We start from the raw sequence: 26644 nt of genomic DNA, 5'->3' as shown, positions 1-26644 counted from the left end.
ATACACAGGTCAGGTCGGATCAGGTGGCGTGGCGCGTGCGGGAGACGACGATCTGGCGACGGACGCCGGGAGGGGGGGGGGGGGGGGGCAACGGTTGGTTACGAGTCACACGCTCAGCAACACGGTCGAGGGGACGATTCATAAAAAATAATAATGCAAGTTTGCCGTCGTGCATTAGTTCAGCACAAGCCCGCCCACCCACCCACATTCGTTGCGACCTATATGCAGGTGAACACGGCACTGAGTACGTCGCAGTTTACCACAGTGAACAAAACCCCTCATCGAATTCGACCGCACATGCTGTATGGATGCACTGTGCCTTACTGAAGAACCACCGATATCACATAAGCAAGCTACTGCACCACACTCACTCGCTCCGTCCCGAGGACCGCCCGGTTACTGGCAGCACGACCCGCGACCGAAGCACACACGCTGTCATGGCGTGGTGCAACACACCCAGCGGACCGCCTCGACGCTCTCCGAGCGTTGTGCCATGCCAACAATCAACGGGAGCTGCAATCGGCGCGGTGCAGCACCGCTACGTCACAAGTGCAACGCATACGCAACACAACACCCGCAAACAAGCGCCCGCCAGCGCGCACGTACACCGCAGGTATGCGCAGCTTCTACGGTTCAATTTCACGCTTTTTGCACGGCTTCCCAAGCGGCCGAGTCACCGAGACGGCCGGCGCCGCGCCGCGGGGACCTGGAGCGGTCCCGTCGTCGCCGCGGAGTCCCCCATATTCAGGCCCGCACCTTGCACCGAGCCCTGCAGAGCTGATGACCCGGGTGGGAGCATTCGACACGCTGGCACGCCATGACCGGACCCTTCGTGTGGTCCCGGTGGTGGTGCAGCAGCCAGCATACCATGAACTCCGCGTGCATGGCTGGGACAGTGAGTGCACCGCGAAAGCGCTGGCGGCTGTTGAATTCTGACAGACTTGCTCGGTAATGACGCAGTGCGGACAGCGCAGTTCTGGAACGCACCAATGGCTGCGGCTACGTGGCCCGGTATATGGCGGTGCACGGGCCCGAGGACCGAGCTGGCAGCGGACAGAGCCACGCATTCCCATCCCGGTGGCATGTCCACCACAACGTCCCACCTGAGTGCGTAATGGGCGGGCATAACCCCTCCCCCAACAGTTCGTGCCTCCTCGCCTCCACGCCTCCTCACGTCACGCCCTGATCCACTGCATGTGGCGCGGGCCCAGCACGCGCGCCACGTGCATGCCAGCCTGCACAATACGGCCGGCACCGCTCCAAGACGCCTTGCGATCCTCCGCGGGCGAACACTCCAGCTAGGTTGGCAGGCACGGCGAGGGAAGGGGGAGGGGGAGGGGGAGGGGGCTGCGGCGGCGTAACACCGATGACCGACGGCAAAGGGGTTCGGGGGACGTCGAGCGACCGGGCAGCACGCCCACCGCCGCAGGCACCAGCCTATCCCACGGGACGGCGAGGGCCGACGACAGACGGGCTTGAGGGACGCCGCGTGGCCGCGGGCAGCACCGCCCACCGCGGCGGCCAGCCCCTCCCACATGGCGAACATAACGCAAGGAAGGTTTAATCACCGCCAAAGAATAGCTGCACATGCAGACTGACCAAGCAAATTCACGCTACGGTCACAGGGGAATACGACTTAAAACTATTACTTTCCCATAAGATCACGATAAAAAACAACTGAATAAATCGTCAGCAAGGGGAATAAGCCCCAATACGTGAGACCATATCAACCAGTGCCACAACAAAAACGGTGTAAATACCAGAACAACCTACTGCACGTATATGCCAAAAAATCGATCACACATACCAGGTGTCTACTCTGAGGCCAGCCGTGCGTGGTGCTATGTCGAGCTGACTACAAATACTGTCAAGCTCCTCACAAGCTGACAAACGTCACCACCAGCCACTGTGTTTGGAACCTAGTGAGTCCCGGTAAATGCACGTCGCTCCAAGCACTCAACCGAGGCATATTTGACACCAAACGGTGCTCAGTTTGCCGATTATCAGACACGCGGGCGGTGCAACGGCCAACCACGGCTCGCGCCATGGGCATGGAGTGCCTTCATACCACGCCATCATTTTTACCTGATTTCCACCCGAGGAAGTCGTTTGTCCGTTGCTCTCCGGCTCCGCTCTAACACGCCAGGATTTGGCATTAAGTCGTTATCACTTACTGGCATAAACTGGCAAGAACGCTGCACCAAAATATCCATAATGCACGGCTGCACAACGCAATAATAATTCACGGGTGAAACCGCCGCGTCCGCGTCACTCACCCGGTCGATCATACCTATATAAGGGCATCTGAAATCGGTGTCGGACACGAGACACGGCCGCTCCAGTTGGCACCCGTCCAACGGTCGGCGCTCCCACACCGACCTCGAGCGCGGCAGCCAACGCAGTGCCTCCCGCCCGGTCCTGGTCCTAGCCCCGGCCCCGGCCCCGGCCCCGGCCCCGGCCCCGGCCCCGGCCCCGGCCCCGGCCCTGGCCCCGGTCCCGGTCCCGGTCCTGGTCCCGGTCCCGGCCCCGGTCCCGCCCCCGGCCCCGGCCCCGGCCCCGGCCCCGGTCCCGGTCTCGGTCTCGGTCCCGGTCTCGGTCTCGGTCTCGGTCTCGGTCTCGGTCTCGGTCCCGGTCCCGGTCCCGGTCCCGGTCCCGGTCCCGGTCCTGGCCCCGGCCCTGGCACAGGCCCCGGCCCCGGCCCTGGCCCCGCCCCCAGCCTCGGTCCCGCCCCCGGCCCCTAGCCCCGATCGGGTTTGGCTCACCGCTAGACACGTGCTGCCAGCGCTCCCCGTCATGGGCATGGTCCAATCGCGTCAGCACACTGACTCCGTCCGGGCAGATCACGGCCTGATAGGGCTCCACCACCACCGGTCCGGCGGGCCCCGCCGCTGGTGTTAATCCGTTCACACGTAAATCACGGAGGGGGTGACGCTCAGCACGCGACCGCACTGTCACACAACCGAAGAGTTGCGTCAAACAGCACCACTGAGTAATATCGGCCCGTCACATCGGTGATGGGTTTTCAGTGAGCCACAACGCTACAGCACGAATCCCACGAGCGCTGCCAAACGGCTCCTCACCAGGACGCTCCAGCGCTCTGTCTCTCGGCCGCCCTGAAGCCGTCCTGTCTCGACCAGCGGCGGCCCCGAGCCGACGCCGTGTGCTGACTGAGTCCGGGTGTGCACGTACCGGGGCGCGGCGAGGCGACACGCCGGCGGCCGGCGGGCGCCAGTGAAATGAGCGGCGCAGCCGGGCAGCCCGCTGCAGACGGCGGCGGTCAAGGACGGTCCAGCACTCCACCGAGCCGGCACCGAGCCGGTGCACGGCCTGCCCGGCCCTCCGCTGAGCCGGCACACAGTCTGCCCTGCCCTCCGCAGAGACGGCACACAGTCTGCCCTGCCCTCCGCTGAGCCGGCACAGTCTGCCCTGCCCTCCGCTGAGCCGGCACACAGCTTGCCCGGCCCTTCGCAGAGACGGCACACAGTCTGCCCGGCCCTTCGCAGAGACGGCACACAGTCTGCCCGGCCCTCCGCTGAGCCGGCACACAGTCTGCCCGGCCCTCCGCAGAGACGGCACACAGTCTGCCCGGCCCTCCGCAGAGACGGCACACAGTCTGCCCTGCCCTCCGCAGAGACAGCACACAGTCTGCCCTGCCCTCCACACAGACGGCACACAGTCTGCCCGGCCCTCCGCAGAGACGACACACAGTCTGCCCTGCCCACCGCTGAACCGGCAGAGCCCGGTCAATGGCGCTGTCGATAGTGCGTAGCGCTCTGCCGGCGGTGACAGCGCACTGCTGAGATCTGCAGAGATCTGCACTGCGCTCTACGCAACTCCAGTATTACCAACTACGGTATCCCTCATAAACATATGTCGGCAAATACGCACTGCACACGGCCAGCAAGGACCGCGGAGCTTTTCTTTCTTGGCGCTACAAAACCTATATCACGTTCTCATCAAATGCGGGGGTCCGAGAATCTGTCGATCCGTCAGACAGCGAGCTGCCGGCGGTGACGACGACGACATACGCGACTCATCCATAACAGCCTAACCCCTCATCCCACGGACAAGCAAAGACCGACATGCAGGCTGCAGCAGTACCACTATCGCGCTCCACATATGAGCACTATGGCATACCACTGGCGGCATTCACGATCAACGACGGTCAATGCCACAATGCACCAAGAAAACCCACCGAACTAAAGCCGACGGTCGAATGCGCTGCACTCAACGCCCGCCTTTAATTCCAAGGTGAAACCGGCTGCACCGAAATACGTGCAGTTTCAGGATATGAGGTCGAGGTATGTCTGTACGCCGTTTTAGCGCAAACTGCGCGAAGGGCGAAAGATAAGTACTATTATCACCCTTTATCACGCGTTTGTGGCACACCGATACAACCATCCATGCTGGGGATGGTCAAAACACAAGAGTACTACGCAGACCTCATGACATTAAATAGTGCATAATGTTGCTGAGTTTCCAACAAAATCATGTAAGTGCTCTTCCACAGTTTAGGCGAGACCGCAGCTACTTGCGAAGCACTTTATTGTCGAACTGTCGCGTTCAACTTTATGTGGTGATCTACTCTGCCTTATGGCTCACGCTAGACTTGTCAGCTATGTCTTCACAGTCACTGAGCACCACACAACGGCCTGCACACATGAGCCTACGGGCACGACAACGCCGCGTTGATAACCCACGCGCCGGGCTCCATGCCTGGTCGACACTGGCTCATGACGCACGAGCAGCATGGACCGTCCCACCCCGGGCCTCGTTAGACCGCCAGAGCCAGTCCCAGCCCGCGTCAGCCTGCAGCTACTGTTCACGCGCGGCCTGTCCGGCCTCCGTCCGCCTGCGGCCACTGTCCACGCGCGGCCTGTCCGGCCTCCGGCCGCCTGCGGGCACTGTCCACGCGCGGCCTGTCCGGCCTCCGTCCGCCTGCGGGCACTGTCCACGCGCGGCCCGTCCGGCCTCCGTCCGATCGGCGGCGCAGCCTGCGGCGCAGTTGTCGCCACCACTAAACAATACGCCGCCCGGCATAATTGCCGCCGCAGCCTGACGGATCGTGGGTGCGGCTTTCACCACGCGCGTCCGTGACGCGTGAGTCACGGCCGGCGTCACGCGTCGCGGCGGCGTGACGGTCTCCACCCGCCCCGCCCAGCTAGCCCCGGTGACGGGTGCACCAGCTGCCGATCAGTTGCCGGCCCGGGCGACGTCTGGCGGGGAGGTCACAGCCGACGGCGGGAAGGTCACAGCCGATGACAGGCACAGTCGACGGCGAGGGGATCACAGCCGACGGCGGGGAGATCACAGCCGACGGCGGGAAGGTCACAGCCGATGGCAGGCACAGTCGACGGCGAGGGGATCACAGCCGACGGCGAGGGGATCACAGCCGACGGCGAGGAGATCACAGCCGACGGCGGGGAGGTCACAGTCGACAGCGGGGAGGTCACAGCCGACGGCGGGAAGGTCACAGCCGATGGCGGGAAGGTCACAGCGGCACGGCAGGGAGGTCACAGCCGACGGCGGGGAGATCACAGCCGACGGCGGGAAGGTCACAGCCGACGGCGGGAAGGTCACAGCCGATGGCAGGCACAGTCGACGGCGAGGAGATCACAGCCGATGGCGGGGCGGTCACAGTCGACAGCGGGGAGGTCACAGCCGACGGCGGGAAGGTCACAGCCGATGGCGGGAAGGTCACAGCGGCACGGCAGGGAGGTCACAACCGACGGCGGGAAGGTCACAGCCGATGGCGGGAAGGTCACAGCGGCACGGCAGGGAGGTCACAGTCGACGGCGGGAAGGTCACAGCCGATGGCGGGAAGGTCACAGCGGCACGGCAGCCGTCTCCGCCGGAGGGCCGAGAAGGAAGGGCCGCCTCTGCAGCGATCCCCGTTCAACCGGCGCCAGAGGCCGTCTCCCTGACCGGCCAGCGCGGCTGCTGATAGCGAGGGAGCACTGCACCGGCCCGGCCGCTGCAGACGGCAGGCGGAGCGGCAGACGGGCACCCACCGCCTCATTCACAGCTCGCAGACGAACCGCCGACGCGGCCGCCAGTGAAACGCGGCGTTTTGCAACGTGACGCTGAGCCGAGCGACGGCGTGGAGGGGGTCCGCAGAGGCGGCGAGGCCTCGGGTGTGGGCTCGCGCTTGACCCCCGTCAACGCACCGGTGATCAAAAACAGCCGTGCTGGCAGCTGTCATACGGCACACACCAGTCTGAGCATTGGGCCAACGTACTGAAATTCTCCTTGCCACGTCGGGGGGACACTTTCAGTGGAGTCCTAGAACAATCCAGCTGGTGCAGACACGTTGGGAGTTCTGGTCATGCCGCAGCAATAAGGCTCATCAGGCTACAGGGAGTCCAACTATCCCTATTCGTGGGAACAATATCGTCAAAATGCAACCAGAACCTTCAACAGAATAAGCGCACCCAACCGCCTGGCAAACTCACGCAAGTGGGTGAGCTAAGCTAGAGGTCATCAACACAAAAAGCCTACTGAAACACGGCAGGCCTACAGCTAAAACAGGGTCACGAAAAGGCTTTGCCTCATCAGGCTATCGCATTCGAATGTGACAATAACACATCTGTCGTGTAACGACTAACATGGTGAAAGGGCACCCGCGACGTCACTTAAAGGTGTATCTCTCCCGCCCAAAGGTGTATCTCTCCCGGGTGTCGAAACATTCTAATTCATTGACAGACAGTGCGGGGCATTCTCCCGAATGTGGCACGGAAACACAAATAGATCGTTTTCTATGCACTACATAGCGGGGTGGAATTGGTGCTATTCATACCAAACCTGGTTTAGTGATCATCTCGATAGATTGTGTCAGCTTGCAGCCTGGACAGTAAGGTTTGCATGCATACCTTGTAGACTACTTAACCCCGGTTTTCTTTTCACCTTTATAATACACAGCATTGTTCGTCTGTCTTTCTTTGCATTAGGATAATTTGCGCAATAACTGAAACAATATAATGATGTTCCATTACCAAAACTCACCAAAGTAGAATAATTTAGTAAACTGTATGCTTTCGGGATTATTTTCGTGCTATAAGTCAAAAAGATGCTTAATATTCTACACAATTTTCCAGGCCCGCCTGCAGACGCTTCGTCTGGTGATGTATAGGACGTGTGTTAATCAACCGCCTGAAAAAAAATAGTCCGGAAGCAGACCCCGAAGCTTGCGTAACAACAGCGTGTCGTCTTTCGCGGGAACATATCGAAAATGTGCATTTTACATGAAATATCGTCTGTACGCGATTCAAAACGCCCAAGATAACGTATGTATTGATTAACGAATTCGAATTGCATGTCTTTGGAATGGTTCTCTCCAAGCCGGTTGTTCTATCATCCAGGTAAGAGACTAGCGCCACCTACCTATCATTGTGCAGATGTCACTACCGTCGGATCGAAACAGGAAAGTGCAACCAGCAGGACTGTAGCTTCCTATTCTACCGAGGGAGAGGAAGTCAGCCCCCCCCCCCCCCCACACACACATTTTGAGAAGTGAGTCGCTCACGTTCAGGGATAAATCCGTTTCCTGGCGTATGTTTGGTGCAGAAGTCTATTTTTCGCTATTGAGCCCTTTTCTCCAACTCATTTGGCGATTATGCCCCCGTGCATCTTCAGCGTTGCGTCCAACGGCACGCCTCTGATGCAGAGTGTTTCATAACACCAAACCTTTCAACAACTACCTGCCAACAGGTATTCAACACTTCTCTAGATCATCACGCTACATTCCTGATCCTGTCACGCTATATTAATGTGTTCAGGTTAAGGCAGTTATTCCAGACGGCATTGATGACGGGTGGGTAAACTTTTTTCTGAAAGAGGCGTGCATTACACCAGAGCATGTGAATTTCGCCATTCGTGCATGATCAAGGTGACCCCTTCGTGGCAATAGTCGCTGCGCGCTGTTTGTCAGCCGTCACTGACCAGACTGAAAAACAGACCTGCCATGCTTCTAACCCGTTACCTATGATGCCGTGCAAAGCAAAATAAAAACGTCACATTTTTGGCAAATCAGACCCAATCGTTTCCGCCAATGAAAGACAGAGAAAGACAGAGACAAAGACAGAGAGACAAAGAAAGACAGAGACAGAGACAGAGACAGACAAAGACAGAATTGGACGAGTTACTTCCTGACCGTGACTATCCCTCCACGTTACTCCCTAGCCGCAGGTACTACTTCACATTACGCCCTAGCCGTGGCTACTAGTCCGCAATCACTGTCCGCGAAATGACAGCTGTCACTTTGGTGAATGTTGGGGCTAACTTGTTCGAAATAGCATTAGCTGGTGACGCTGAAAGGACGCAAAAAAATGAGCTTACAGATGGTAGCACCGCTGCGCGGAAACATCTCGGTAAAGGAGCAGTGAGCGTTTTTTAGGGGCAGTTCAGTAGCATGGCCCATGACGCTCCATCTCAAACTGGGGCGCGGTGGCTTGACCTACCTCGCTGACAGTGTCGAGTAACAGGTCACCATCCAGAGACGGTCGGTACGGAGCAGTTCCTTGATCTACCCTCGCAGACAGTGTCGAGTAACAGGTCACCATCCAGAGACGGTCGGTACAGAGCAGTTCCTTGACCTACCCCGCTGACAGTGTCGAGTAACAGGTCACCATCCAGAGACGGTCGGTACGGAGCAGTTCCTTGATCTACCCCCGCAGACAGTGTCGAGTAACAGGTCACCATCCAGAGACGGTCGCCTCAGAGCAGTTCCTTGACCTACCCCGCTGATAGTGTCGAGTAACAGGTCACCATCCAGAGACGGTCGGTACGGAGCAGTTCCTTGACCTACCCCCGCCGACAGTGTCGAGTAACAGGTCACCATCCAGAGACGGTCGGTACGGAGCAGTTCCTTGACCTACCCCGCAGACAGTGTCGAGTAACAGGTCACCATCCAGAGACGGTCGGTACAGAGCAGTTCCTTGACCTACCCCGCAGACAGTGTCGAGTAACAGGTCACCATCCAGAGACGGTCGGTACAGAGCAGTTCCTTGACCTACCCCGCAGATAGTGTCGAGTAACAGGTCACCATCCAGAGACGGTCGGCTCAGAGCAGTTCCTTGACCTACCCCGCAGACAGTGTCGAGTAACAGGTCACCATCCAGAGACGGTCGGTACAGAGCAGTTCCTTGACCTACCCCGCAGACAGTGTCGAGTAACAGGTCACCATCCAGAGACGGTCGGTACAGAGCAGTTCCTTGACCTACCCCGCAGATAGTGTCGAGTAACAGGTCACCATCCAGAGACGGTCGGCTCAGAGCAGTTCCTTGACCTACCCCGCAGACAGTGTCGAGTAACAGGTCACCATCCAGAGACGGTCGGTACAGAGCAGTTCCTTGATCTACCCCCGCAGACAGTGTCGAGTAACAGGTCACCATCCAGAGACGGTCGGCTCAGAGCAGTTCCTTGACCTACCCCGCTGACAGTGTCGAGTAACAGGTCACCATCCAGAGACGGTCGGTACAGAGCAGTTCCTTGATCTATCCTCGCAGACAGTGTCGAGTAACAGGTCGCCATCCAGAGACGGTCGGTACAGAGCAGTTCCTTGACCTACCCCGCTGACAGTGTCGAGTAACAGGTCACCATCCAGAGACGGTCGGTACGGAGCAGTTCCTTGATCTACCCTCGCAGACAGTGTCGAGTAACAGGTCACCATCCAGAGACGGTCGGTACGGAGCAGTTCCTTGACCTACCCCCGCAGACAGTGTCGAGTAACAGGTCACCATCCAGAGACGGTCGGTACAGAGCAGTTCCTTGACCTACCCCGCTGACAGTGTCGAGTAACAGGTCACCATCCAGAGACGGTCGGTACGGAGCAGTTCCTTGATCTACCCTCGCAGACAGTGTCGAGTAACAGGTCACCATCCAGAGACGGTCGGTACGGAGCAGTTCCTTGACCTACCCCCGCAGACAGTGTCGAGTAACAGGTCACCATCCAGAGACGGTCGGTACGGAGCAGTTCCTTGATCTACCCCCCGCAGACAGTGTCGAGTAACAGGTCACCATCCAGAGACGGTCGGTACGGAGCAGTTCCTTGATCTACCCCCGCAGACAGTGTCGAGTAACAGGTCACCATCCAGAGACGGTCGGCTCAGAGCAGTTCCTTGACCTACCCCGCTGATAGCGTCGAGTAACAGGTCACCATCCAGAGACCGTCGGTTCAGAGCAGTTCCTTGACCTACCCCGCTGATAGCGTCGAATAACAGGTCACCATCCAGAGACGGTCGGCTCAGAGCAGTTCCTTGACCTACCCCGCTGATAGCGTCGAGTAACAGGTCACCATCCAGAGACCGTCGGTTCAGAGCAGTTCCTTGACCTACCCCGCAGACAGTGTCGAGTAACAGGTCACCATCCAGAGACGGTCGGCTCAGAGCAGTTCCTTGACCTACCCCCGCAGACAGTGTCGAGTAACAGGTCACCATCCAGAGACGGTCGGTACGGAGCAGTTCCTTGACCTACCCCCGCCGACAGTGTCGAGTAACCGGTCACCATCCAGAGATGGTCGGTTCAGAGCAGTTCCTTGACCTACCCCGCTGATAGCGTCGCGTAACAAGCCACCATCCAGAGATGGTCGGTTCAGAGCAGTTCCTTAACCTACCCCGCTGATAGCGTCGAGTAACAAGTCACCACCCAGAGATGGTCGGTTCAGAGCAGTTCCTTGACCTACCCCGCTGATAGCGTCGAGTAACAAGTCACCATCCCGTTCACAGCAGCGACTGCCATTAGACAAGTTTTCTCCGGGCCTTGAACGGGGCGGTGCCGTCACAGGTACGGAGAGTTCGATGCGGCACGGTCGCTAACCGTGTCCCATGCAGGCAAGCAGCCAGTTTGAATGCAGTCCACATGACGCCATAGGAGGCATAACGTGTGGACTCAAGCTTTCTGTCGCAAAATTACGATGCTTTAACACTTTTTGAGAAAAGCAAATAGCATGCCAACGTGCCGTGTCTTTTATTTCACCGCCCTCGATCGTTTTCTGATATCCATTGCAGGTTTCCAAACACCGACCAAAACACCGATCGTTTTCGACGATGTATGGTGCTCGTATTTCATCAGCCAATGGTTCGAGGACCAGGACACGCAACTCTATCAGATACGAGGTGGCAGACGCTGGCTCATACTCGGATCCAGATGACAGCAAATATTTTGCATATTCAACAAAAGAATGCCTTTGCACGGCGTCGCTGACATTTCGGTACACTGTCCTTTGCCTTTCAGGCATGCGATTTTCTATCAATCGGAGGGACGAGGCTTTCGTAACCATTTCAAACTAATTATGTGCAGCGTTAAAAGCAGGCAGGAGTCTTTAAAACCTTGCTGCGTACTCCCTCGCAGTAAAAAAGGGCCCGCCAAAATGAGTTCTAGGGATAAATGCATTATTAGTGCCAGCGCTATCTAATGAGAATAGAAAGATGCAAACAAGTATCACACTTTCTGGAATCAAACATCATACCTATGGCAAATGCATGAAAAAGATTGTCAAAAACTTAAGCATGCAGTATCGGGGCATAATAAATATACGCCCTACTGCATACTTTCTAAATGTATGTACGAAAACGTATATAAAACGTACATTTAATGGCATATACCTTAGTGTGCTTCGCGTTTGTTAGACTACAATCTAGTGCATGGTTTGGACCCGTGGTGGAGACCCTGACGTGGCTCCGCCCAGCCAAAAAGTCGTTATCATGTGTGTTGGACAACAGCACGGCTGTAAGCACTACAAGGGAAAGGTGGTTTTCGTACGATACATATTGGCAAGCTTGTAAGAGTTTTTCAAATGTGTTCCACATACCAACAATGGATTTATGGCTTCACATCGCTACAAAACCCAGAATAATTGGATGGCTGTACGACAATGTTATGACACCACAGGCACCATGATCTACATCACGCAATACAAGCATACCTTACGGAAAAAAATCAGTACAACAGTCAAATCGGAATAATTCAGTTAGAAATCCTCACACCGGCAAAAGCGCACTGAACCATTGCAGGTCTGTTTCGGGGCTTGATCGAAGGACGTCGAGGGTGGTCATCAGGTCACGCCACGCCATCACGCACGTGCTGCTGGGTCCCAACAGCACACACACCCTGATCGAAGGACGTTGGGGATGGTCATCAGGTCACGCCACGCCCTCACGCACGTGCTGCTGGGCCCCAACAGCACGCCCCTCCTGATCGAAGGACGTCGGGGGCGGTCATCAGGTCACACCACGCCCTGACGCACGTGCTGCCGGGCCCCAACAGGACGCCCCTCCTAATCGAAGGACGTCGGGGACGGTCATCAGGTCACGCCACGCCCTGATGTACGTGCTGCTGGGCCCCAGCAACTCACTCCGCCACGGCCACAGAGCGACGGCTGTGTGGCAACCGTCAGCAAGAAGGGACGCGGCCGCCGCGCCAACCCACCTTCAAACTTCTCGTAGTGTTTAAAGTCGAGTTTCTCCGGCAGGTAGCGCGGTCGGACGACCTTCTGACCACTGGCCGTGTGCGTGAGGCTGGCCACCTTGCGTAGGACGTTGGAATCGCCAAACACGCCGGCAGAGCTGCGCCGGTGCGCCTCGACGTCTGCACCTGAGAACGAGGACGGAACACGCTCAGCACGCGGCGCCAGGCGAAACGCCACACTCTTCTTACGGTGACAGACACTCGGTTGAAAACAGCGGTCAACGGCTCATCAGCGCCACTGTCAGATCTGCTTTGTTCACGAATGTACGTGGCAAGCTGCGCCATCCGGATTCGGATCATGAGAAAGCACAACCCTTGCCACGGCCCGCCCGAACGCGTCATTAGAGCGTGGGCCACGTTTCACAAGAGACGCCACGGCCTGAGAATGGTTGCCCGACACTGGTCAACCAGACCTCTCCGAGACAGCGTGCTTCGCAGTGAACGACTCTACGTCAATGACATACTGGGCGTTCCACATGGGCACAAACACAAGCACGCGCGTGTGACAGTGTCCGCAGATAAAACAAAGCCGAAAAATGGCGGCCTGGTCCAGCCGTTTCAAATGAAGGACGATGAGCTATTCGGACAGAGTCATTGGGGCCGTGCCGGAACCACGACAAGTGCAGCTGGACACCAGCCGGATCCGGTCCGGTCCGCCTCCGTCATCATGACGTGGCTACAGAGGGGGACGGGGCGGGCGCCGGAACCGGGGAAGAAGCAGCCCGATGCGGCCCAGCCCGCCTTGCGTCATCAGGACCAACATGTCGCCGGTGGTGTCAACCGACGCGGAACTTCCCCGTCGCTGAGATCGACATCGAAATGGCGTCCGCTTACTCATGGCGCTGGAATGCACTCATTTCGACTTTCCTTACCGCGGAGTCCGAATACATTTAGCCCACCCGTGACAGCGGAATGATACTGTCGTCATCAACGGAAGGGTGGTCGAGGAACTGCTATCCCAAGCAAGAGCGTGTTGACCTGTTTTGGGCGTTCATGCAAAAACCGGCTTTGATTGAGAACATTCATCAATGCAGCTGCAACGTTGTAGTGTATTCATGCCAACATACCGCGCGGTTGACACCCTGTCGCCAAAACCATCTCCCCTTCCCCGCCCACACTGCAACATCCACCAAAGGAATCTGCCATCGGACTACCAGACAGTATCCAGTATGAGAACCCATTCCCAGTTTATCTCGTTGCCTTGCCTGAGATATGTTGTAAGATATAAGATGCCTATGATACATGAACCGTGTGGAGATACAAGCCATGCTATGAGATATTGAGCCGTGTGGTCCATTTCAGGTGTCCAGGGGTAAGTTTCGTTTTCAACAAAGACCATACAGCAGGCAAATATTTGTTACAACATACAAAAACAAACATCTACAAATAGCCACTGACACACTGATTGATCATAGACTGTAGGGCTTAAAGATGACAAACACTTTGCTTTTAAAACAATGACCCCGCTTGATTACGCTGACCTGACATCGTAAACAGACTCATTTACACTGTCCTAATATTTTACAGCATCCAATTCGTTCATTCACACCACCATACCAACCATTTCACAGAAAAAAAAAATGTATTGGGTACGCTAACAATCAAATCCATTGTTTTAAAAACGGAGTACCTTTCTAAAACGCGCAATGAAAACTACACATGGCACATGCATTCCATACATGGACCATGTCGGGGAAACAGCGAGTAGTTCAAGAAAGTAGGTAGCCTCCAGACGGTGGGGCACCAAAAATTGAAGAAATATGTACTTTTGTAAAGTTTCCATTATCTTCTGTGTATGTGACCCCACATTTGTTTTCTTTCTTATCTACAAAACTTTCGCAATTAACAACAAAGATAACGAGAACAATACATGACAACTTTGGGTGTATCCAACAACACCAACAACGGTGTCACTTGTGTATTTTTGGGGATGCTGAGCCCCCTATGCTGACTTTGAGGCCAGTCAATGCTTTTTTGAGTCCCTCCCAAATGCATATGAGCAAAATGGGGAATACTAGGTCAATCAAATGCATGAGGTATCTAAACTGCTGGTACACTAGGCACCCAAACACACATCACTATCAATACAACCATCTTCATGTTTTCTCATTGTCATTATCACATTATCTTCAAAAGGGAAGTCGTTCTTCAGCATCAAACCGATTTTGTAGCCGATCAAACCATTGTATTTCAAATTTGACGTCGGACGCGCCCATTAAAGTGGCTGAAATCCGGGAGTCATCAGGATCTTGGGGCAGGGTAAGCCAACTTAATTGGCTTAGCCCCTCAACCAATTTTATAAAGTGAGCACGACGAAAATGTTCCGCGACTGACACACCGCGAGCGAGCCCAGTGGCCGATGAAACAAATTACTTCCACGAGGGCACGCTACGCTGACTCAGACCTAATTTGACCGAGGCGTGAATATGCTGGGTATGCGGCTCGTGTTAACAGGGACAACTACAGCCGATGAGTTGCTGCGTGTCAATCTGGAATCGGTTATCCCCCCCCCCCCTCCCGGAGCATAAAACGACAGGAATTTGCAACGTTATCATGCCGCAAAAACAAACAAAACTCAGGTTACCTTATATTAGCCCAGAAGCGCATGGTTCATGTGGCAGTAGCCATGAAGCTGACAGGACAGGCACGTTAGTACCGGTCCACAGTTACACAGGTACTGACATCGGGTGCTGTAAGACCATCCGTAACGCCAATGCGTGGGAAAATGAACTTTGAAAAGCATTGGCTGCCAAGACGCGCAGCGTATAGCGGGGGAGGAGTGTTGCGAAAGCAGATATAACGAGGTAATAGTTTAATATTCTCCTGTATGGGTGCAAGACAAGAACAGTAGTACGGCAATCAACTGGTAAGAACCATCAACTGGGAGAAATTGCTCAGCAAGCAAGCAAACGCAGTGAGTGCTTCAGGAAGCCAAAAGCAGGGCATTAAAAACACTCCAGAACCCTGATCACTGCTAAATACATGGCATGGCAATGAGGAACAGTATTCACGCATTGCAAAGCCCCATCCGTATCAACAATGTCAGACACCTGTCTTTTGATTTGTCACAAATCCTAGCTCCCGAATTTCGGCAGCTAAGAAATCGCGTCGACAATCTCATCATTCCAGCCGAATGTAGCTTCGTAAGTGGCTAAACTGAACCGCCAAACCCGGATTTTGCCTGCTTCTCAGGACACTATCCACGGTAAAACTGCCAGCAATCCAGCCAACAGAGAGATCCACGGACAACAAATTCCATTCCGTCCCAGCCCTCATTATTCCGCGGTGATCATGCATGAGCTCCTCTCCGGTGGCTGGTTCGGGGTCGCTCCCTTGCGTCTCTGGGGGACCCGCTCGCTCGTAATCGCAGGCGTGCACCCGACGAGGCGTATGCTAGCCAGCTCTAGCCAGGGGCGTGTTTGTACCCGTTCGCGGTCGTATGAAATCGTCAGGCCCAGTTCGCTGTCACAGGTCATTCTATACCCCGGTTCGCAGTCGTGTGGAATCGTCCACCTCAGATCGCTGTCGCAGGTCACTCTGTACGCCGGTTCGCGGAGTGTAATACTGTCCGCCTCCAACCGTCCACGTCAGATCGCCGCCGCATTTCCCTCGATTGACTTTGAAGCGTTTTCATTTAAGTTGCTGCATATGTACCGTCTATAGTCACAGAAGGCCTTGACACATCCGAATATGCGGTTTGACTGCCCTGTATGGACGAGATATCCTAAAAGAGTCGCCGCATATGGCTGGGTTTGACCACTGGCAGTGATTCGAACTGCCCAGCACGCACGAAATGCCAGTCTGGCACACTTTCAGCGTCGTTTGTGCCCATTTGCAGGCGCCACGTGCCACTCAAGTCCATCCAGTCTGAAGTGAGAGCGCCATCGCTTCTTCAACATGCAAAAAGTACGTCGAACGTCCAGACGTTATCTTGGTCGAGGACGCGCGATAGTCGTTCCTCAGCGACACCTGTCTGCTTTGGAATGTCTGTCGTGTTTCAAGGTTATGTTGGGACTAATGACATGGTCTGGGCTATTTTCTTGGTGAACGGCGCGAGACAGACATTGAACTCCAGTACACACGCGCGTTGAACTACGTCACCACCACCCACTAATGACGTCACCACCACTCGCTGAAGACGACACTGCTCGGCAAGCAGCATTACTTTATCCATTATGGCTATTTTGCTCATACGCCACAGCGTCTGATATCAAAACATCCTGTGCTGTATAACGTTGTCGATACTGCTGCACTAGCCATCACAAAGGTTGACATGTTTTCAGCCACCAGCGCCTGTCTACGTCTATAGAGATGGGCCAAGCGCTCGAGACGACGATGCGGTAAATAAACAAGCGGCATCCTTTTGGTGTCCAGCGGTCCAAGTAACGGACATGACAAATCAAACTTCCGGTTGACTGCCGCCCATGTTCCGCGTTGACGAAGTATCTGAAAGATCCGCTTTATTTAATCTATTGTTCCCAATTTGTGGGAGACAAAGCCTGCCCACATAGAGACCCACGTGATCTTGCCTAGGATGAAAGGGGATGTCATGCATTAGCAATTGTCTACGCACAACACGAATGACTCATTCAAAAGATACTGTACCACATGAACATTCCTTGAGACCATGCTGGGAAGCCTGTGCCACCAAGTTTGTCGACCGCGCGCCATCGGCTTCGTGTCGTGAGGGTCGGGGTGCGTCCTGGGATGCTGCCGGAAGCCGGTTGTTGCCGTGTGGGGCGCGGACTCGGGAGACGGGGGCGTTCCTCGACATCGGGCGGGGCGACATCCACACCCGGATCCCAGGTCCGTGATCGTATCGCGGGGTAACGGCTGCCTGCGAGCCCCTACCGCAGGACGTCTTCACGTCCGGGAGTCCACATCCGTGATACAATCACGGCAAAACGTCCTCCTTTGTTCAACTGGGAACCATCACAAATTGGACCGCTTTCCAGTCATGCAGCTGTTTGTTTTCCTGTATGAATAGCTGGACAAAATACACCATTTCGAACATCAGGAAAATATGAAGGCATAAAACTAACTGTAGTTATAGACAGTTATCGGTTATCGTTTACCCGTTATCAGGTCCTTCTACAAAAATGGCAGTCACCAATCCGGTGAGCAACAACCCTGAAAGGACCTGAGCAACAACAAGCCCGGCACTCTAAACATCCTTGCATAAATTCTTTGAGTTACATAATGTAATGACAAGGACATGTAACGCAATGATTTAGCGTCTTGTTGGAAAGATACCTTGACGCAATCAAGGTGATGGAATGTCTCAAGCCATCCAAGTGATCAATTCGCTTGCTATTCGTAATCACGATCCAAATCACAATGCCGTAAATGCACGATACACCCACTATTTATCGCAATTTTTCCTTATGTGGCGCCGACCAATGTGTTTGTTTTTTTTTTGTTATCAATTTTTTGTCGGGTTTGAACTGAGAAGTTCAGCCATTCCCATATAATCACGCGGCTTACACATTTGCTGATGCTATAGAATACCTATCTCGTGACGAAGACATTGAGGGTTTGAGGTTCTTTGCTTAGACATCATTTTCCCCACTGTCATTAGCATGGAAAATTGTGGTGAAAGGCTACTACCGAGCACCAACGGCGTCGTAAAACAACTTCCGAAGGCCTTCAGACGGCCTTGTAACAGCGGTGCAACTCCTCACAGTGCGCTAACCCAGGGTTCGACGTCCAAATGCGGAGTGCAGCTAAGAGGCCTCAACCCATGCATGCCAACAAAGTGGGGCCTCTCAGTAACCAGTGCCTGCCCCCCGTGCCTCTCCACATGCATCTGCTAAATCCCACGGTGGTGATGTGCACACACGTTGTCAAGCATATAACCAAGTCACTTCACATTGAGAAGCACCCCATGACGGACGGACGTGCCTCACCATTGGCAGTTCGAGAACGGCCCATGACGCGTCGCACCCGATAGTGTTGTTAGGCTTTCAGCCCTATGCTCTACGTCTTTCCTCTATATGAACACACATTTGTAATGGGCGCTACCTCAAGTGGATCGCTTGGGGATGCGTGCAATACGTAAGGTTACAAGAAAAAAATGAAGAAAACGACAAAGCAGACATATGTTGTGCCCATTGCCGTCACGCATCTCCCTTTTCCGAGGAAAAGTGATTGTAGGACACCATCCGACATGTCTAGACATGCTTATTTTGAATATCTCATCCTTGTTGCTAAAATCGCAAATTTCAAAAGCACTAGAAGGCTTTAGTTGTTTCATTTATAAACCTTTATACACGGAACTGTCCATGACCATCATGTCACAACTCACTAACCGATGTCGTGTCATTAAGTTCCCTAATTTCGCTTACGTGTCCGGACACCATTAAATGTCGATCCAATGATCAGGTTGTAATGGACAGATCTCAACATACGAGTGCTGATTCCAACAATGATGATCACAATGATGACAATGATGAAACAATGATGACAGCATCAGCCAAGTGAAATTCCCAAGTGGTTTGTGTGAGGTTCCCCATGCCAAAGATTTAATTATTTTTTTATCTCGTTTACCGAATGCACAAGCACACTCGCTACCCAAACGTCTCGCTTGCCGAACAAGTTAAAAATGAACAAAAGCGGAAGTAGAATCTGCGACTCGTTTGCAAGGCGGTTGATTGGTACCAAATGGTTATCAGAACTAATCTTCCTTAATCATTACGTTTACCTAAGTTTCCATCGTTCCCCATCATTCAATTGCTTCAAAACTGCCACAACTGGCCAAACAGGCCGTCTCCTAACCAGCACAAAAACATGCATTGGAGCCAGATCAATGCACCATGAACTACATATTTGAATTATACGAGCATGCATGTGTCTCTTATCCTCGGTAATCATAAAAGATTTGGTAACAAAAACAAGGAAAATCGAGCTGAAACTGAAACTTTTTGTCTGTCTTCCTTATTTCACAAAATAGGCTATTGTTTTTGACAAAATCTCAAGTCATTCGTCAAAGTTCTTTGGGTACACTTTCAGCTGTGTACCGAACTTCTGGTCCCACGGTAGCGGTACGTCATATACGTGAGCGCGTCCCAAACCTGAAGCAGCCAGCGGGGGAGCGGCCCTGGCAGCAGAGCGGCGCACGAGCCGATGGTCTGCGGTGCGCCATCGCATCGACAGGGCCACCGCTTCATATCGGAACATTCCCAAATGCGTGCCTTAACGCTTATCACTGAAAATTGTCGAAAGCTTAGCTTTCACCACGTTCACATTAAGTGCACGGCATCGTAGCTTCGTAGTCTGCAGAGACTCGCCCGGGGGAGAACCTGAACAGTGAATTGACGGACAGGGTTTCACCGATATACATCACACATACCCGCATATACCAGAGGCCGCATACCCTCCTCCAATGTCACACGATTCCTGCATACGATGCTACGATATTATCCTATGATCTCATGATCGCACAAGTGCAACGATCATCTGGGAGTCGGGGGTCACTTAGACACCAGATGCCATCATGTATCGGGACTACGGAAGTGCAGCAAACGCCTGGTGTCTATTATACCTCTGATTACCAAACTTGTATTTAGACAATGTGGAAAATGAACGGAAGTTAACACTTCCAGGCCACATCAGTGACTATCAGTCATCTCCTTTAAGTACATATTTCATTCGAATGTTCCACCTCCGAGGACGTCTCCCATTTTCAAACTGCGATTCTCTGCACCATACATGCACATGCTCACACACTGGAGGTGGGGCCTCCCCCGGTTAACTCGAGGACGGAGGGCTCCTGGGCTTTCTAATTAGAGGACATCACAGCTCTGATACTGTTAACGCCATGAGCGTTTGGGACGGCCGGGTAGTGCGCCATTTCCCTGCTGTTTGTCTCTGTTGCTGGGAAGCGATCAAGCGAAGATGTACCCGCGGGGCCACGGGTCAACGCGGGATCCACGGACTCAACGGGGCCGGTTGAGCGGGCAGAAGTGCACATCGGTCTGTTGAGTGAGCTACAATGAAAGACACAGAGCTGTCTCGGTAACAATGACCAGGCTAGCGAAGTTCGAAACATAGAAGAGCTTGCGTTCCTGCTTGTTTTGGTTTTTGTTATCGCATATTTTATGTTTGTTTACAATACAAAAGCCTCCACAGACCACTACCAAAAAGTTCTCACAAAACGATACAATCTGGCTAGGATACGTCATATTCTTTATTCATTAAGTTTCGCATGTTACGAGCACTCCGAAGCAGTGGAATGACGGGAAGAAGAGAGAAGTGAGCTGTGCGAAATTGCAAACGACAGAAGCGAACTAGTTAAGGCGGCCGCCCTTTACCAGATCATCAGCACCTGGCAAGTTTGCCGCGGATACTCAGTCTGCCATGGGCCATTACTAATCCATTTGGAAGTGAACTATTTGAGCATGGGGAAGGGTGTTGCGTAACCGAACTACGACAATGGCCACAGACAAGACCTAGATTGATCTATATTTACATATCCACCTGGATCAATTGGAAAAATCCCCCGGTGACACTACCGTCTTTGTCAGTAATCAAAATAGCAAGATTGCTATGATTAATAGGCATGCATTTTATAAGTGTATCTACAGTGGCACGTCAAAAATACTTCAAGATATATTAGCAGGCTCGCAATTCTAAGCTTTGGCAGCTTTATGGGATTTTCGGATTCAGAATATCCAAACGAGTCGGATGATGTCCGGGAAAAGATGTTCCATACCATGGAAATGAACGAAGCCACGCTTGGTGTTCATATAGCAGCGAGAAACATTTTATGCAACAAAGTCCGCCGAAACGTCAAAGCATACAAGACGACTGATTGGTGTTTGTACTAAAATACACGAAATGATCATTTGCCAGTTTCTGCTTTGCCCTGTTCATCGCAAGGAACGCATGAATAAAAAAAGGCGTGTACTGTTGAACGATCAGACACAGTAGTGTGGGCCCCTACTTGTGCGGCACGCACATAACGTCTGCGCTTAGTGTTGTTTGCTCCCCAATACAAAAGAGTTGACAGCTACATCACTTGAATTATGGCTGACGTGGCGCGCGTGAGCACGCGACGACGCGGCTTTTCCGAGGCCCCCTCCCCCCTCCCCCATTGGCTACCTGGCATGCCCGTAAGGTCCAGCACGTTTAGTACGCACTTTACGCTGTACGAACAGGGTGATAAAAAATAAGTCAGGAAGTTGTCCCATTAGAGCCAAATAAAAAAGGTGTTAACTGGAGACTTACAGCTTCAAGGCCATTTCGGCACAAAATTCCGAACTCACAACTGCACTTGCACACATTGAGTGATGCTACTGCATTCGTTTTCAAACAAGTTTTGAGAGAAGTGTTTACCAACGGGTCCAAAACAGCAGTAGAATGGTCTTGGACAGCCGCCAGGGGTCCTGGACTCGACCCGTGCCGGTGCCGGATGCTGTGTCCAGAAGCACGGCGTGCCGTGCAGCGTCACCTCCGGCGACTGCCGGCCGGTCGCTGCCGTCTCTGGCGGCGTCCGGTCCGCTGCCGAGCCAGAGTGCTCTGGACACACACGGTAGCACCACCTCCCCCTGCCGTCTCCGGCGGCGTCCGAGCCGGAGTGCTCTGGACGCACACGGTAGCACCACCTCCCCCTGCCGTCTCCGGCGGCGTCCGAGCTGGAGTGCTCTGGACGCACACGGTAGCACCACCTCCCCCTGCCGTCTCCGGCGGCGTCCGAGCTGGAGTGCTCTGGACGTACACGGTAGCACCACCTCCCCCTGCCGTCTCTGGCGGCGTCCGAGCCGGAGTGCTCTGGACGCACACGGTAGCACCACCTCCCCCTGCCGTCTCTGGCGGCGTCCGAGCTGGAGTGCTCTGGACGCACACGGTAGCACCACCTCCCCCTGTCGTCTCTGGCGCCGTCCGAGCCGGAGTGCTCCGGACGCACACGGTAGCACCACCTCCCCTTGCCGTCTCTGGTGGCGTCCGAGCCCGAATGCTCTGGACGCACACGGTAGCACCACCTCCCCCTGTCGTCTCTGGCGCCGTCCGAGCCGGCGTGCTCTGGACGCACACGGTAGCACCACCTCCCCGCTTTCGTACCGGAGGCCAGCGGCGCCAGGTCCAGTCAAACCGACGCGGCACGGACCGCCCATCGAGCCGGGCCGCCCACCAAGCCGCTGAGTCCGACTGGTGTCGCCCACCGAGCCGCTGAGTCCGACTGGTGCCGTCCACCGGGCCGCTGAGCCCGACTGGTGCCGTCCACCTAACCGAAGAGCCCGACTGGTGCCGCCCCACCTAACCGAAGAGCCCGACTGGTGCCGCCCACCTAACCAAAGAGTCTGACTGGTGCCGCCCACCGAGCCGCTGAGTCCAACTGGTGCCGCCCACCGACCCGCTGAGTCTGACTGGTGCCGCCCACCGAGCCGTTGAGTCCGACTGGTGCCGCCAACCGATCCGCTGAGTCTGACTGGTGCCGCCCAACGAGCCGCTGAGTCCGACTGGCGCCGCCCACCGAGCCGCTGAGTCCGACTGGTGCCGCCCACCTAGCAGAAAAGTCCGACTGGCACCGCCCTGCTCAACGGGAGACCGTTACCCCCCCCCCCCCCCTCCCCCCGCTGGATGGTCCGGCCACCAGGGAACCAAGGGCGAACCAGGCCGCTGATCGACACACTCAAAGAAAATATTGGGCGGTAAAACGAGGCAGGCCGTTGGTGGACATCGGACAAGCCTGGAGAGCGGGCCAACGTGGACGTGAACCGGGGCTGCTGCACCAGTAAAGGAGGCAGGTCAGGCTCGGCTGCACCGGTAAGAGAGGCAGGTCAGGCTCGGCAGCACCGGTAAAGGAGGCAGGTCAGGCTCGGCTGCACCGGTAAGGGAGGCAGGTCAGATTCAGCTGTAGCGCCGCAGTCCTTGGCAGTGTCTTTTGAGGCTCGGGCGCGAGCCGCGGTTGTCGCTTGGCAACGCCATCGCGTCCGTCGGCTCGGGTGACATCTGTCGTCTAAGAACACGCGAGGTGGAACTCGCCAGTTAGCTACACACTTAACGAGCTCAGAGATAATCTTTTCAAAAGCAGCACGCCAAAAGTGACATAATTTGACCTCAAACATGGCCGTCCAGCGGAGGCGGGGGCCGTCGCCGGACAGCGACGCACGCGACACATAAGCTACGATCTCCGCTGCCTCGGAGGTCCTTCAGCAGCAGGGCGGGCGAGGCATTGCACGCAGTACACCGGCAGCCGCAGCCGCCGGCAGCTCCGGCTGGGGGGTCCAGAGGTCCTCCTGCAGCCGGAGTCGCAAGCCGTGGCAGCGTGCGGTGCCGGAGCGGCCGGCAGCTCCGGCTGGGGGGTCCGGAGGTCCTCCTGCAGCCGGAGCCGCAGGCCGTGGGCAGCGTGCTGTGCCGGAGCCGCCGGCAGCTCCGGCTGACAGGTCGCGTGTCGCCGGCCGGGCTCGCCTTTGTCCGGCCATTTTTGCCAGGCCGGCTGGCGATGGCGGCCACGCCACCGGCGCGTCCGTCCTGGCGTGCCCGCCGACGGCCTCGCTGCCCGCTTATTTTTTCCTTTGGAGCAATCTCACACATTTTTTGGTGGGCGAATCCGGCACAGGTAAATGTTCGAGGCAGTAAAAACCAGTGCCAGGCCTCGCTCACACCGGCACGCTACACCAGCGCGGCGCCGATCAAGGCAGCAAGACCTGCACTCGGCATCCGCGCCCGATTGCGCATAAGTTCACATCGGCACGGCTCGCGGTCGAGAAAAGCGGCGACATCTGACTTAGGAAACGTAGAAAAACAACTGCTGTCGTCTGCTCTCAATCACGATATATTTGTATGCGCTTCCGGGGCACCGTCTGTGTTGTACAAATCCGTCAAGTGACGTCAGCCGAAAGGAAATACAGCAATCAGTGGGCGATTGACGCCAACGGAATTTGAAAGTCACCCCTCCGTGGGTGCTTCCTAAGTGCGGTTACCTCACAAGGAAAGGACGCTGCTGTCATCGTAAAATACGTCATTCAAGCTCTTGACTAGGCGTCGATGGTGCAAAATAGGCATTTCAAATACAATACACTTAGACTAAGCATTCGTGCAATCCATCCAAACAACGTACGCTTCCGTTGATTGTGTATTGCAGCACTAGCAAGACATGCGTTTGTTTGAATACCCGATAACCACTAATCGGAATGGTTAGATAGCATGTGACGTTCTCATAATATTTCAAATAATAAGTTATGATCGCCGCACTCAAACAAGACCCCATAACGTTGCCTGCCAATGTTCCATCATGTTAGCGTGAATTTTGGTGCAAAGCATATTTTCCACGCACGTGAAACGCGGCCAAGTTGCCGACAGTACCGGAGCCAAAACACCCAAATGCCCGATCACCTAAGCAGAAGAGCGTCAAGCGCTTAGTACAACACATCTGCCAAGATCCCCAAACGCCCGACATCATGCGAGCGCGCCTCGCCGCAGGTACCGGGACGCTGGGACGCCCGAGCCCTCCCACAGCAGATGGCAACACCGGCCGCCGGCCGCGCGGCCCGCCCTGCTCGGGTCCCGTCCCGCCGCCTGAGGCCGCCGCGCCCAGAGCGTGGCCAGCGTGACCTGGGTCGGCACCTGGCTCCGATGTTGGCTGAGCGCTGCGTGACCTGACGCTGGCCCCATATCAGTCTGCGTGAGGGTGTGAGCAAGGATGGGTGTGAAAGTAAAAGTCGTGCTGTTTTAACGCGCAACGAGCTTTTCGACACAGCAGCTGCCACGTCCATACTTGGCCGGTGGTGGCAGACCGGCCTTGTCCCGTGAGCTGAGCCAGTGGTGGCAGACCGGCCGTCTCCCGTGAGCTGAGCCCGTGGTGGCAGACCGGTCGTGCCCCATGAGCTGAGCCAGTGGTGGCAGACCGGCCGTGTCTCATGAACTGAGCCCGTGGTGGCAGACCGGCCGTGTCTCATGAACTGAGCCAGTGGTGACAGACCGGTCGTGCCCCATGAGCTGAGCCCGTGGTGGCAGAGCGGCCGTCTCCCGTGAGCTGAGCCCGTGGTAGCAGAGCGGCCGTGTCCCGTGAGCTGAGCCAGTGGTGACAGACCGGCCGTCTCCCGTGAGCTGAGCCCGTGGTGGCAGACCGGCCGTCTTCCGTGAGCTGAGCCCGTGGTGGCAGACCGGCCGTCTTCCGTGAGCTGAGCCCGTGGTGGCAGACCGGCCGTCTCCCGTGAGCTGGGCCCGTGGTGGCAGACCGGCCGTGTCCATGAGCTGAGCCAGTGGTAGCAGAGCGGCCGTGTCCCGTGAGCTGAGCCCGTGGTGACAGACCGGCCGTCTCCCGTGAGCTGAGTCAGGTCACACTGCTCATCCACGGCGTGGGCGTTAGCGCGTACGTGTCACCGCCGTGTGCCAAGAAGTGGGCGCCATCCCCTCCCAATAAAAAATGGCATTTTACCCGCCGATGACTCAGCTAATTGCCTCATTGTTTACGCATTGTATTCACAAGCATGCCCTAGGGTGCATGACTCATGCTGGGCTTCGATGACCTGTGCTATCCTCGAGGGTCACTGGTTCTGGCTACTGGCGTCAAGATGCACACGAAGCTTCTCGTTTGAGTCATAAGATGTGTCCGATTTAACAGCCAAACGAAGCGACTGCGACTGATTTTAGCGACAAAGGAGGAGCACGACTTCTCAGAGCACGGCGCACGGCGACGCATATGTTCCTTGCAGAAAATCGCAAGCATTCAGACATTGTTTCGAGGCATATGGCCACTTGGCTTTCTATTCGGCCCCTTGCTGTACACCCAACAGTCGACCACGTCAGATTGGTCTGATGAGTGACCAGCGTCCTGGCGTCCCTGTATTCTCCGCAGGGCCGCTGGCCATTGACACTCGGCAGGCGTCCATCTGTATTTATAGGAGCGGTTACACTGCATGCAGGCGGAAACAAGCAGTCGACGACATATTCACCACCACGGCATGTCAACGCGACCGGGAGCGTGGAACAAAACATCACAGTAAGCCTGGCCGCGCCTACGGCAGCCGCCGGCCGGAGTCGCAGACCTCGCAGGGGACGTCTCGACGAGGGGGGCGCCAGACGCCGCTCTAGCCGAGGTGGCCCGGTGGGCGCCGGCGACCCGCGCGGAGGTGCGAAGTCGACAGATCGGAGCTGAAGTCGAGCCGGCGCAGGCCGGAGACGCCCGGCCGGGAGCCGCCGAACTTGACCGGCGGCGGCCGCCGCTGAGGCGATGCCG

At 55.6% G+C, this 26644-nt stretch overlaps 1 protein-coding gene across 1 annotated transcript in view; it reads right to left on the bottom strand.

The window, feature by feature from the left end:
* Nucleotides 1-26644, bottom strand: part of LOC119107195 (formin-2) — a gene marked incomplete at its 3' end in the record, with an annotated part of 116051 nt that overhangs the window by 23650 nt on the left and 65757 nt on the right. The window contains exon 2 of the mRNA XM_037230590.1: nucleotides 12424-12588. Within this exon, the coding sequence (XP_037086485.1) occupies nucleotides 12424-12588 (165 nt within the window). The remainder of the gene's footprint in view (nucleotides 1-12423; nucleotides 12589-26644) is intronic.

The sequence above is a fragment of the Pollicipes pollicipes genome, unplaced genomic scaffold (assembly GCF_011947565.3).
Source record: "Pollicipes pollicipes isolate AB1234 unplaced genomic scaffold, Ppol_2.1 Scaffold_2555;HRSCAF=2994_pilon_pilon_pilon, whole genome shotgun sequence".
Lineage (NCBI taxonomy): Eukaryota > Metazoa > Arthropoda > Thecostraca > Pollicipedomorpha > Pollicipedidae > Pollicipes > Pollicipes pollicipes.
The sequence above is the reverse complement of the archived record's forward strand: the minus strand, read 5'-3'. Positions and strand labels throughout refer to the sequence as shown.